A 14,237-nucleotide genomic window follows, 5' to 3' on the forward strand; every position below is an offset into this window, starting at 1 on the left:
CCTCCTGGGTCCTCCAAACCAGCTCCAGAAAAGCTGTGTATGACTGAAGAGGCAGTGGTCAATTCGATTCGGACGACGAAAGATTGCCGTGCGATTACACCTTTCTTCTTCCAGGTCCTCGTTCTCGTCTTGCGAGACTACCACGCCGCTCGTGACAGCAATTCCACACTCGCGGCGCCGCACCCACCTCTCAGTAGGCGGCAAGACTACGTCGACAAAATTGACAGAAGCTTTCTAGCCACCAGCGATTATATCGCGACCTCTCCCACGTACATTGACTCTCAACCAGAGGTCCCAGCGCGTCGCGCGACTACACCTTCACAATGGGTATTCCAGCTGCGTTCAGATGGCTATCGAACAAGTACCCTAAAATCATCTCGCCTGTGGTGGAGGATCAGCCGCTACAGATGGAAGACGGAACGACCATTCCGGTAGACACCACCGGTCCCAACCCAAATGGAGAAGAACTGGACAATCTCTACCTTGACATGAACGGTATCGTTCACCCTTGTTCGCATCCAGAGGATCGCCCTGCCCCCAAGGATGAGGAGGAAATGATGCTCGAGGTTTTCAGGTACACCGATCGAGTAGTGAACATGGTCAGGCCACGGAAACTACTAATGATCGCTGTTGGTAAGTCATGTCATCAAGAGACTCATGACCGCCACGATCCAGATTTTCATAGAACTGACAATAATTCAGACGGTGTCGCGCCACGAGCAAAGATGAACCAACAGCGATCGCGCCGATTTCGCTCTGCACAGGAAGCACAAGAGAAAGAGGTTGACAAGCAGGAGCTTCTCAAGCTTCTCAAACAACAAAATGGCGGCATTTTGCCACCTGAGACCCTCGAGAGCATGAATAAGAAGGCTTTTGATTCAAACTCGATCACCCCCGGCACACCCTTCATGGACACACTTGCAACCAGTCTGCGTTATTGGTGCGCCTACAAGCTCAATACTGATCCTGCTTGGGCTCGACTTAAAATCATCATCTCCGACGCTACAGTTCCAGGCGAAGGAGAGCACAAGATCATGAACTACGTCCGCTCTCAAAGAGGCTCGCCAGACTACGACCCCAATACCCGGCATGTCATCTATGGCCTGGACGCCGACTTGATCATGCTGGGTCTTGCTACCCACGAGCCACATTTCCGCGTACTGCGCGAGGATGTTTTCGCACAAGATGCCAAGGCCAAGATGTGCAAAATATGCGGTCAAAAGGGACACGATGCGCGCGTTTGCAAAGGCGAGGCCAAGGACAAAGACGGCGAATATGACGAGCAAGACAAGGCTGTAGACTTGAAGCCTTTCATATGGCTTCACGTGTCCATATTCCGAGAGTACCTCGCTATTGAGCTTGATGTACCCGACTTGCCGTTTCGATTCGATCTCGAGCGCGCAATAGACGACTGGGTATTCATGTGCTGTTTCGTGGGCAACGACTTTTTGCCCCATCTGCCGGCCCTAGAAATCCGAGAGAATGGTATAGACGCATTAACGACCATATGGAAAGAAAACCTACCTCGTATGGGTGGCTACGTCACCAAGGACGGCCACATCGATCTGAAGAGGGTACAGCTCATCATGGATGGCTTGGCGAAGCAGGAGGACGCCATCTTCAGGCGGAGAAAAGAGCAGGAAGACCGCCGAGAAGCCAATGCCAAGCGGAGAAAGCTGCAGGACGAGCGGAGTGGCAGAGGGGGCCGTACCGACGCCAGCGGGCGCGGGCGCGGCAAACCACCTCTGGACAACGCATCCTCTGGGCTGGCCTTATTTCCTGTCTCTGGCTTCCCCAATGCTGACCCCAGCGCTGTGACACATGACATGGTTGTTGGGCGCTCGTCGAACGCCAACATCAACGCGAATGCCGCCAACAAAAGCGCCGCTAATGTCATCAGGGAGCGAATCCAAGCATCGGGAACCCAGGGCAAATCGACAAATGGTGACGCAACAATCCATCCAAATGTCGAAGCACCTGCTGTACCTGAAGAAGGTGCAGCCGCAGCAAGCTCTGTGGTGAAACGCAAGGCGGATGTTCTGGACGAGCCATCGCAATTAACACCCAATACCGGACCGTCCGCCGCGGAAGAGGCTGCGATTGATCACGTTCGAATGTGGGAGGAAGGTTACGCAGACCGCTACTATGAGCAAAAGTTCCACGTCGACCGTAATGACGTCGCCTTTCGTCACAAGGTCGCACAAGCCTATGTCGAGGGTCTTTGCTGGGTGCTTCTCTATTACTACCAAGGCTGCCCGTCTTGGGATTGGTACTATCCCTACCACTATGCGCCGTTCGCGGCCGATTTTGCCGACTTGGACAAGATCGAGATCAGTTTCGAGAAGGGACGAATCTCGAAGCCTTTTGAACAACTCATGAGTGTTATGCCAGCTGCATCTCGCCGTGCACTTCCAGAGGTCTTTCATGATCTCATGCTCAACGAGGACAGCGAGGTCATAGACTTCTATCCCCAAGAGTTCGAGATTGACCTCAATGGCAAGAAGTTTGCCTGGCAAGGTGTTGCTTTACTCCCTTTCATTGACATGCCACGGCTTTTGGCAGCAGTTGAAAAGAAGTATCCCTTGCTCAGCCCCGAGGACGCTGCGCGTAATGGAATCGGTAGGGACGTTTTGTTGCTGTCCGACGCGCATCACGAGCTTTATGAAGACATCACGAGTCACTTCTACTCCAAGAAGCAAGGCGCGCCCACCTTCGGGTTGAATCCTCGGACCAGTGATGGCATGACCGGCCAAGTCGAGAAGATCGCCGACTATCTGCCACATGGGTCCTTGGAGTATCCTTTAGACAGGAAATCAATGCCCAGCCTGGACTACGACCGGTCCCTCAGGTATGTTTGACCCTAAACGAATATGCCAGATGCACCGAAGCTCACCGAAAAAAAAAATGACAGTGTTTATTATGAGTTCCCAACTACAGCCCCTCACAAGTCCATGCTCTTACGCGGGCTGAAGATGCCTACCACAGCTCTTGGTCGGTCTGACATCGAGCAGCTGAGGAACAAGTCCTCTCGCTCGAATCGAGGCGGATGGGGCGGCGTCCCTTCGGGACGGTATAATGATGGTGGTCGCGGCCGAGGCCGCGGAGGCGGCTACGGTGGTCGTGGTGCCTTTCACTACGCGGAATCTGGAGGCAGGACCCAACAACACTCATCACATTACCAGAACGGTTCCGCCTCTCGCGACCACTATGGCGCCCAGAAGGCACCACATCCGCCTTCAGCGTGGCAACCACCACCACCAGGTCACCCTGGCTTTGGCATGGGTCTTCCTCCCCCACCCCCTCCAACACACTTCAACAATGGCCGCCCGAGTACCTATGGACTGTCTCATGGAAGTCACGAGGCATCTCTGCCATACCAGAACTCGTATCCCGCCCGAGAAGACTATGGATCAAGAGGTCGTGGAGGCTACCAGGCTAGAGGAGCTGGACGTAGTCAGAATTTCCATGGCGATAGGCAACAGCCCTATCGGAGATGAAAATGGCAAAGGTTAAAACCCCGACTAGCGGCTACTAGCGATTGGAAGTCAACCCAGATAGGGCTTACACTGTAGGTTGCCATCAGACATGTTCCTTTGATTTCCGTCATCTTGATCAACATCACTTCATTATTGTGTGACCAGTGCTACCAAGACACATGGCATGGCATGGCGAGCTTCGTGGCGAATCTGGCAAATCTGGCGTTTTCATGCAGTACTTGAGTTGCTGTGTGTGCAGTCAGCACGACGGACACACGGGCATGTCATGCATTCAATGTCATGTCTAGATTTAATCAGTATCCAAGCGCACCCCGCATGATTCTCCTTTCCCTTTGAAGGTGGATAGGTGGTGAAGGCGACGGTACCAAGCCAGCCAAGCAGGGACCCCTCCTCCTCACACCCAGCACTGACCCACCTAACCCAATTGTGCCTACCTAATCAGTTTTGGAGCGCTTTTAGCCAGTGTGTCGTGTACACCCTGCACGCACCAGCTTTCCGGCCTGAGCAACAAGACCGACCAACACACCCCATATCCAAGAACAATCGATATGAACTTCAACGCTTCCTTGGCTAGCAGCGATGAACGGTGATGCAGGACTCGTCGGATGTCTGGTCGACAGGATCGCCACCCGAGTGAGTGAATCTGTCTCCTCCCCGTGAAATCAACCTTGTCCCCTCTCCTGTGGTCTTTGATATGCTTACAGCTTGCCTTTGGACAGCTGCCACATCGAACCGGAACCCAACCCCGCGAACTAGATCAGGACGAAATAGTTGCTAGCACTCGAGTGACACTTGTCAAGATTAGCGCCACGAATATAGCAGCGATCCTGGACTCGCTGATCACCCTTCTTGAGGAGCTTGGTCGAGGTTACAAGAGCTTCTCTTCACACCCTAGCCACGTTGTCTCTTCCGAAGTCTACGTTTTAGCCCTGGCGAGTGACTGTTGCGCCGCGCATTGGGAGGCCGTACGCTCCAATAGTTTGCGTCAACTAGTCAAGCAAACCAACACAAGTCGTGGGTCGCTGCAAGTTGTGCCGACGCCCCTGGATGATTCCCTGGTCTCGCGCCTACTCAATGTCCTGAGGAACCTTCTCGATCCGACTCCTGATGGCTTTATTCTCCCCGCGCACACCATCCTCGGCCATGGCCCTCGTCACGCAGAACGCGCTGCTTGGCTCGATACTGGCGCCGACATTCTTTCTCAGGATGATGTCCTCGCGACTGACAAATACGATTTGACCATTTCGCCAGTTTCCATGGAAAGTCATGCGAAGACCCTTGTGGAATATCTCACAGCCTCCTCGTGGACCAGCGTCTTCGACCATCTCAGGAAAGTCGTCTATACTATTCGGACGACCGGAGTAGCTCAGCAGCAGCCTAGCCAGACTCCTCCCATGGGCGAAGATGACAGGGCCAACCTAGTCGCGCTTCGCCTCATCTCCTTCTACTGGGTAGACAGCCAGAAACTTGGCCAGGTCATTCAAGAGATATGCTCCAGTTATCTCCATCTCCGAAGGCCTTTTCAGACCGCAATCGCGGCTGTGCTTCCCTTGCTGGTTGTAAGCTGGCTCGAACGGCACCCTCATGAGTTTGTACAGTTGCACACACTGCATAAGCGGCTTGACGGTGGGGCTGACACGCTCTTCGACATGACACAAGCTATTGTCGACAATGGTCGAAAGAAAGGCATGATGTTCGCAATGCAAATCACATTGCTCCTTTTGCTCCCTGACGTGTTCGAGGTTGCGAGCAATCTACGTGAAGCCAAGAGCAGCAGCATGGCTAAGAAGACGGCATTCCTGGACGGACTGAGGAAATCGTTGCGTAACAAAAATGAAGCAGCAGCCTACTGTCTAGTTTTGTTGTTGCGTGCTGCCCGTCATTTTGATGCCGAGGACGACACAGCCATCGTGAGCTTTGCTCTCGACGTACAGGACGAGGTCAAGGACGCAGTCTTCCGACGATCTGCACCTAACGCGGACGGTTCGCACTTCGAGCAGGACTTGCTGAGCGCAGCATTCGTGGGTCTAGCTCAGCTCAATCCTGAGAGTGGGCTGGACGCTCTGGCTGAGACGTGTCTTGCTATGGGCACTCCTACAAGCTTTCGGCGAGCTGTTGTACAGGGCTGCAGTTACCTTGCCAGACAGAACGACTCCCACAGGTACGAAGCACTGTTTGGTACAGCAACTCCTTATATGTTGAGTCAGCTCCAGGTACGTCAATTTGTAGTCTGGGATAGTGAAGACTCGCACTTCATCCTGATTGGAAAGGCTCATAATATTACAGGACATTGCGGGACTGTTGTCAGATAACTCGACTCTTGACATCACCGTACAGGCCTTGGATCACCCCAAGGCCCTCATGGCTTGTAATGTACTCGACTTCCTGGAAGCTTCCCCGCAGTCACTTCTCGAAGTAGAAGAAAGGAAACCAGGGTCAACAGCACCAGCGCACAGCATGTTCGAAGCATTTCTGTGTCTTGTATTGTCATGGGACCCTGGCGTAAGGGCACACGCTACCAGGGTAGCGAAACGGCTGTTCGTAGATCGTGCCGTTATCGAGGATCTCAGATCTCAAGGCACCCTTGATTCTTCGGCCTTGAAGATCAGCTTCTGGAGGCGCAGGTTAGTCCGGCACTCTCGCGTGACCCGCTGTGGCTTTCGCTCCCGCTCCTTTTCTCAACGAGCTGATTCGGGTGTAGTTGTCGGCTCATTGTGAGCTTATGCGACCAAGTGATGGCAGGCGGAGGCAGCATGGCTGTCAGGGCAATTTACGACTATCTTGCTGCACGAGTTGTGCTATTGAACTCTCTGCGGGTAAGTGCTTTCGCTTCCGGTTGAATAACCACCACTAAATAAACTAGGAACTATCTGAAGTACCCAGTGACATCCCTGAACTGCCGACAGCAGCCTCCAAGACCGAAACGACCCTATTGGTGGCTTTGTGTTCGGCTGACGTTGAAACGTGTCGATTGGTGACTTCTCTGGTCGCCACCTCACTGGAGGCCAACGAAGCTGCAGAAGCAAGCCCTGAAGCTGCGAAAGTTTTGGCGCCTTTGCTTCGAAACAGTGACATATTCCGTGAGCTTGGGTCTGGCTCATTCCGTTTCACGGGCCTCGTCGCGTTTCAAAAGCGCATGCGAGGCTTGTTGAGACGGCTGCAATACCCAACCATTGGTATCCTTGCAGCGTGGGAGCATGCATTTGAGAGGTGGTTGCTTCTCTCCAGGGAAGTCTCTTCGACACCCGCAGATGCTATTGAAGACAAGGTCTTTTCGGAATGGCGCAATCACTCTGGTTTTCTTGCATCTCTGGGTGGCATCTGCGTCGCCAACCCCGCCATCATTCTTGAGGAACCTACACTGAGCAGCGCACGGTGGATTGACCAGTTACCTAATGACAATCATGAGGAGCCACTCCTTGACCGGTATCTGAGGTTGAGTATTCAACTACTGGGTTGCAACAACATTAGGGTTCGAGAAGCGACCCGGGATGTTCTGTCTAGCGACATCTCACCCACACTCTACCAACCTATGTTCAGGGCCCTCGAATCTGAGCTGGAGGTTCTCTTCACGGGAGCTTTAGCTCCAAGTGACCAAGCTCAGGACATTGAAGTCGCGTTTGCAGAGCAAGCAATTTCACTCCTGAAAGCTCTTGTTGAACGACTTGATAGCCCCTCAGATCTGGGCGCCGCATCATCTGTACATCTTGGTGCCTTGACTCTGAGCTTTACCAAGTTCATGGACAGTATGGCCGACAGCACAAGCACACTCAGGGTGAAAATCAAAGTCTGTCAGCTGTGCGAAACTGTCAATAAGCGAAAAGAGCACCTTAATCTAAGGGATGATGTGCGTATCAGGAACCACTTGCTGGAATACATATTCGGCTGGATTGCTCGCCCACGAACGCCTCGTGTGGATCCACACCAGGGCGTCATGTTGGGACGTCCAGATGATGCCCAGCGAATGCAGAAGGACTTGGACCGAGCTTGCCTAAGATCACTGGCAGAGCTCACTTTCCGCTTGCCGCTGCAACCTGGCGAAGGGCAGACGGACGCAGGCGCGAGTGAGCTGAAGGCTCAGATGTTTCATACTTACTTCAATCGCTTCTTGTCCTTGCTCAATCACGACTCGTCTGAAATCAACAAGGGCGACATCATGCCAACTGGGGTCGGCAGGGATGATACTGCATCCCCCTCCGAGTTAGCGATCACTATTTTGTCCAATCTGTTGAGTGCAAATATCGATGTCGGCCTCAAGCACTCCCTGAACATTGGCTACCACGACAATGTCGACATCAGGACAGCATTCGTCAAGGTGTTGTGTAATATACTCATCCAGGGCACAGAGTTCAGCAATCTGACCGACTCGGCCGTAAATGAGAAATACAACGAACTCTTGGATGTGAGTAGTCCTCTTGTAAGACCACCAACTTGTCGAAGGAGGCGCTAATATATGCGAGTACAGTTACTGACCAAGGACATGACACTTGTCGCCGCCATGAGCATTGTGTGCCCGAGTCACGAGGTTGACGAGTTGACCATTTCCCTTCTCACAATCTTCGAGCATCGAGGTCGAACTTTTGAATTGATTGAAACGCTGATCAAGCAAGAGATTGAACAAACTGGTAGGCTGCTCCAAGTGTCCGTTGAAAAGACGTTTGCTCAATTGTTTTGTGATCAGATAACGAGTCTGAGATCCTGAGACGGACTTGTGTCGCCACTAAAATGCTATCAGTATATGCGAAGTGGAAGGGACAGGCCTATCTCAAAGCAACACTGCAGAAGGTAGTTGAGCGATTGGTGCTCACCTCGAAAGATCTTGGTTTAGAGCTCGACCCCGCTCGGGTGACATCGAACGACGAGCTGCAGAAGAATGCCCTGCAGCTTCGAATCGTTGCCAAGGTATTCATAGACGACATCTGCGCGTCCTCGTCCAGCGTTCCAAGCTCATTCCGACAAATCTGCAGTATAGTAAGCTCACAAGGCCCTCCCCAATCCAGTCAATCAGCTAATGCAGGGAGATATCTACAGCAGTACTTCCCAGATTCCAGGAGGCGAAGTACACAGCAGTTGGTGCATTTGTTTTCCTCCGGTTTTTCTGCCCTGCTATCGTGGCGCCTGAGGTTGAGGGACTGCTGGACACGCCACCCTCTCGAGAATTGCGGCGGGGTTTACTCTTGATCGCCAAAGTGATCCAGAATCTGGCAAACAACGTCCTGTTCGGCGCGAAAGAGCCATACATGTTTCCCTTGAATGACTTTCTCACACAGAATATCTATCGTGTCACTACGTTTCTTCGAGAGATATCGGTAAGGGATATAGTCACGATTGTTCGCCTGGCAACTTGAGACCATTAAACCTGACACATTGCACAGGTACCGCCAGACAGTCTGGATCATGAAAGTAGCATCGAATCTTTCGACTTCGGGTCCTGCGTTGCCTTGCATCGCTTCCTATACGACCACTGGGATCATATCAGGCAGAAGCTGGTCGGCCATGAACGTAGGGACTACGTGCGCTCACCAGCCGAGATTTCTCGAGTCCGTTCCCCTGTGCTTGAGCCACTGCGTAACTTGATCACAAACCTGGGGCCGCCGCCCTTGGCAGTGACCTGGAACAGGCCACAAGTCTCGACGAACACACCACCCTCATACTCAATGTTCCAAGACTTTATGTTGCGCAATGCGTTTCGCGGTACCGAGTCGTTCCTTACCGCCCGAGCCGTGTATGATGGGGGGGAGAGCAAGGTATGTCTTACCAATTGATTGCCGAGAATCACTCTGGAGGTTGCAGGGAGGTACAACAGCACTGACTGTTGTCAATCAGGACGGACTTTCAATCATCTGTATCATTTTGCGGCACATGGACTCGGAGAGCATTGACTATGAGACCTTAATCTTTTGCTATCTGAAGGTAAGCAGCCAAGTAGCAGCCTTCTACATGGTCGGACTGACCACGGTCCCTCCTGTGTGGCTCCATGCCTCCTCGATTTTGGCGCGTTGACCCTTCCGCAGATCGCTAGTCGCCTTTGGCACAAGCCCTTCGGACTACTCATAGACGCAACGTGCTACAATGGGCAGAATGAGCCGCAAGACGATCTCCTTCGGAAGCTAGACTCTCTCACACCCGTCGAACTGAACCGCAATTTGACGAGAGTTTACGTATACAACATGAACAGTGCTTTCCGGTGAGCAAATGTGGGCTGAGATGTGCCCGATACATTCAAATTGACGTATGTTGCAGGAAATGCTTCCGCAGAATTCTTCGAGTCTCTGCCAAGACTGAGAGCAGCGTTTTTCACCCCAAAAACGTCGAGTACCATCTTATTGGCAGCCTGCAAGACTTGCAGGCTCACTTCCACTTGAGCCAGCTTCACCTACCGAAAGAGACAATCAGTGTTGTGACGGATACACGCTACGTTTTCCAACCCATCACCAGGCTTTCAAAAACAAAGGGAAAAATTGAGGTTATCATCAAGGTTGGGAGCCAATTTGTCCAGGTTACGACAACCAAAAAGCAAGAGGTTTTCCCAGGCTACCGGCTCAGCACAACAGTCAACGACATTTTCCGCCTCGGGGAGGTTGATGAGGCTCCGACGTCGATTCAAACCGAAGATGATTCAGCATTTGGACTCCGAGCCGATAACGGTCGCATTGTGATGTATTTCACCAGTCCGAAAAAGGTGGATGTTCTACAAACAATTCGCGGTGCTAAAGCCAAGTACAGCAAAGACAGTCGATCACACAAGGCTTACGAGCGACTGATTCGACCACAAGACGTACCTGGGACTCTTCTTAACCTAGCATTAACAAATCTTTCAAGCGTCGACGATGTTCTAAGGCTAGCTTCCTATAACCTTCTTGGCTCATTGTGCAAAGCCTTCCGATTTAGTGCTGCCTCCAAAATGATGTGCTTGATCGGTAAGTTACAGTTTAGACACAATCTGGTTGGACTTTGCTCGTGCTGATCATCCCTGAGATGTCTCGGTTCCCACATCTGCGTCACACTTCATCATTGCGATCAGTGAGCAGCTGGCACAGATGGAGCCACAGCTGACATTCGACTTTCTCACCGAGTTTTTCGTGGGGTGGGAGAGCTTCTCTGACGACCAAAAGCCGATAAGCCTGGCGTACATGTCGCCGTGGCTTCCTGGCCTGCGAACTGCGATTCTTGCAAACGAGGCAGATGGTGACAGGGGAAAGGAGAAAATTGCTTCTTTGTTCCGGAAACTAATTGACTTGGCTGTAGCCGATCACTTCCTCGCGTACACTCTGGAGCAAGTTATTTGGCCCGCCATCTCGCGGGATGAAACGATCCTGGATCTTTTCCTGGAGGAACTAACAAAAGCTGCACTCAGCCTCAACCTTGCAGAAGAGTCGCTAGATGCTCTTTCTTCGATAGTGGCCGGCATGGGAACCATCACTCTCCGGGCTAGGGTCATTTCCAGGCTACGAAAGGCGTTGAATCGAACCTCCCTCCGCCCCACGAAAGCTTTGCCAGATAACGTTGTGTGGGCCGAGATCTGCGTATTACTTCACTTCTGCTTGTCACTCTCATTCGACAATGGTGTCCAGGCGCAGCTTTTCTTACCAGAGATCTTCCATATCGTCACTATGCTTGCCAACACTGGTTCGGTGGAGATACGCATCCTGGTTCACCGTCTACTCGTCAACACTGTACACGCTGCATGCACGTCTTTTCTCCTCGAAGATCTAAGGTTAAACAAACTGCGAAGCAGTTTGGACCTCATTAATGACTCTCGTGGCGAAGTCTTCTCAGCCTCGTCAAGCACTCTGCGAGATACCACATCTATCACCACGACACAGGATACGGGGCCAGCCCTCGCTGCGACTGAGAGTCTGGCGGCGCTACTTTTCGAAATCTGTTCACTGGCAGCACCCTCAGTTGATATCTCAAATGCTTGGCGTTCGCGATGGATGAGTCTGGTGGCGAGCACGGCTTTCCAGACCAACCCTGCTGTGCAGCCAAGGGCATTCACGGTAATGGGCTGTCTTGCTCGAGAGGAAGTTGATGACGATCTGCTATATCAAGTCCTCGTAGCTTTGCGGAACAGTGTTGGACGATTGGAGGATGAGAGCAACAATGACATGTTCGTCTCAATTGTTACATCACTCTCTCGGATGATGTCCAAGCTCCCCTCTGCTTCGCGATACGGACTTCAATTATTTTGGCTGGCGATATCTTTGCTTCGCCTGGTTCCGGCCGCTCTTTTCAATTGCACAGCTCAATTCCTAGAAGCTGTGCTGAGTAACATCAACACAGTCGGCGGTCTCAGGGGCGAAAACATGGCAGCATTGCTTATGCAGGGCAGAGTTCAGCTTGAAGAAGCTGCGGTGCTCCTAGATGATGCATACGACGTGCATTTCTCACGGGAGTCATTCCATTTTGCTGTTTGCGCATGCCTGGCGAGAGGTTTGGTCGACACTACTACGCGACAGGGTACCATGAGGGTTCTCTCTTCCTTCCTTGAGATGGCAGGTAGTTTTTCTGATGACAGTGACGGGCCGATGAGGAGCTCGCTAGATTCACCTTATATGGCTCTGATTCTAGCAAGGGTCGCGGGCCACCAGGAACTCAAGGATATCCTCTGGTCGTCTGGGGTGAATCCGTCCTTGGTTGGCATGGTCGCAAGTACACGACAGCTACAGGATATTAGTCGGGCAAATGACCAGGACCTTCTGCTCAATACGGCGATTGAGCTGGTCGATTTCCGGTATCTTGAGGATGCGATTCAGGATCGGACTCTAAGATGGCTGGCCCTACTTGCCAAAGCAAGACCAACGGTCGTCCTCCATTTGTGAGACCAGGGTGCCTCATTTGCAGCAATTTACTTGATACTAACGGTCTTTTCAGGTGCGGCCCGCTGGCTACCATACTGAACGACACCCTTTCGCATTGCCAGAATTCGACAACGTTAGAAGCTGCGCACCTGCTTCTACATTGCCTTGCCTTGGATCCTCGCCTCAATCAGGCACTTGATACGCCTGTTCGACTGGAGGATGTCTTGGACGATCTTGGATTCAGCGGGCTCTGGCGGTCTTGTTCGATGGATTCTGCACACGAACAGGACAGAAAATATTTCACGTTGACCGAAAGACTGATTGAGGTAAGTTGAAGGCCTCAGTCATCAGCCAAGGAAAACTAACAATCCGTCGCAGCTTATCATTATCTAGATGATGCGCTTGAGACTACAATGTTCTCATACATTTGTGGCGTGCGGAAAAATTGCAGGACTCAACATTCTTGGTATCACAACCCACTTGGGTCCCCTCCATTTCGTGAGCTGCTCACTACTTACTGTTGGTTATTTCCGGGGGCTGCCCAGCGAAGGGCCAATATGTTAACAAGGGACAACGTGCCCTTTGCTCCCCAGCCTTGGGGCCCAGATTCTACGTTTGGTCGGATTGCCACATACCATGCCCACGCTCTCTGGTCTAGTTGCCGGGGGGTAAGATGTCTGGCCCAGCTCTCAAATAGCAACCTAAAACTTCCAAGAACCCTTGCAGCGTTTTCCTCGGCTTGTGTGACTGTGAAAGATGACGTCTTCGATTGTCGTGCCCTTCTTTTGGGCGACCCGGACGTCATAGCAACGCTGGTGGGTTGATCAGAGGCGGCTGCGAAGCTACTCAAAAGATAATTTCTTGCAGCCTCGGGTTCGTGTACCACGAATCCTAATTTTCCATGCTCACTACTGGGTCGGGCTGAGTGAGTCCCCTGGTTCCTCATCGAATATTGCGGACTGGTGTCGAGTGCCCAAACCGCTACTTCCTGATGCAGGTCGACAGGGTTGTGCAAGCGCAGTCCTTCCGCCAAAGCTTCGTTGACACATCTACGAATCAACCCCCATCGATCCGGTCCTAACATGACGCCGCCAAACCACCGACTGACAACAACAAGTCGGTCAACCGTATCAGCTTCCCGAAGCAGGCGCAGGATGAACTGGCCACCACCGGTTTCACCATCATCATCTGCACCCTCGAAAGAGGTAAACGTTTCGGGCCGCTGGATCCGATAGCCCCAAAAATTGTGAGACGCTGTCTTGAGGATGGGTTGCGAGTCTATGAAGGCGCCAATGACGGATTTGGCGACATCACTAGCAGTGAAAGGAGTACTATGCGCAATGAAAGACGAGCCCCGCATGTCTATGCGCTGGGACGTCGACCAGCCAGATGCTTCTTTTCTGGCTGTGTTCCCAAGGCTTGATGTAGTGAGCCCTTTGTTGTGAGGGTTTGCCTGTTGATTAGTTTCCGACCAGACACCTTCGGAGGCTGATTCATCTTCCTGTACTGTAGCAACTTGCCCGTGAATCGTAGCAACTTGCTCAGGACATGCGATCGATGTACTGCCAAAACTCGGTCCTGCAATAGTCTCCAAGGGATAGTCACCTCGCTTGAGTATGGAGATTTCTCGTCCCATGATTCTCACAGTGGGTTGTCCAAGTTGCCATGTTCCAGATTTTGCCTTAATGTCTTGTTCAAGTCCTATGTCAACGGCCTTAACTCTCGCATTGCTACTCATGACAGCTTGCGCAAGACTAAGACGGCTTGACAGTGGCTGCTCCGGCATGGTAACCCTGAGAAGCTCTAGTGTGAACGCAAGGAGCACCGGGGCCCGGTTGATGTAGATCACGGTTGTTCTTAGTTGATCTTCTTGTGTGATTATAGGTATGGCCAAAGACTGTTCGACTTCAGCCGGGGATCGGGCCTCCCCATCGCCATC

General features: G+C 52.2%; 2 protein-coding genes across 2 annotated transcripts; both read left to right on the forward strand.

Moving 5' to 3' along the window:
* Nucleotides 1-323: 323 nt before the first annotated feature.
* Nucleotides 324-3,606, forward strand: VDAG_04077 (5'-3' exoribonuclease; the record flags this gene model as incomplete). Its single annotated transcript, XM_009654161.1, has 3 exons — nucleotides 324-633; nucleotides 703-2,848; nucleotides 2,912-3,606. The coding sequence occupies 3 exons, from the start codon at nucleotides 324-326 to the stop codon at nucleotides 3,495-3,497; spliced, it is 3,042 nt and encodes a 1,013-aa protein (XP_009652456.1). The 3' UTR covers nucleotides 3,498-3,606.
* Nucleotides 3,607-3,999: 393 nt separating this feature from the next.
* Nucleotides 4,000-13,356, forward strand: VDAG_04078 (ras GTPase activator). The gene is made up of 14 exons (XM_009654162.1): nucleotides 4,000-4,130; nucleotides 4,217-5,710; nucleotides 5,835-6,121; nucleotides 6,199-6,313; nucleotides 6,361-7,899; nucleotides 7,963-8,122; nucleotides 8,179-8,468; nucleotides 8,873-9,244; nucleotides 9,324-9,410; nucleotides 9,578-9,684; nucleotides 9,741-10,417; nucleotides 10,476-12,315; nucleotides 12,372-12,624; nucleotides 12,677-13,356. Exons 1-14 carry the CDS (start codon nucleotides 4,077-4,079, stop codon nucleotides 12,689-12,691), a joined length of 7,290 nt encoding a protein of 2,429 aa, XP_009652457.1. The 5' UTR covers nucleotides 4,000-4,076; the 3' UTR covers nucleotides 12,692-13,356.
* Nucleotides 13,357-14,237: the final 881 nt, after the last annotated feature.

Source organism: Verticillium dahliae, genomic scaffold (assembly GCF_000150675.1).
Source record: "Verticillium dahliae VdLs.17 supercont1.6 genomic scaffold, whole genome shotgun sequence".
NCBI classification, from domain to species: domain Eukaryota; kingdom Fungi; phylum Ascomycota; class Sordariomycetes; order Glomerellales; family Plectosphaerellaceae; genus Verticillium; species Verticillium dahliae.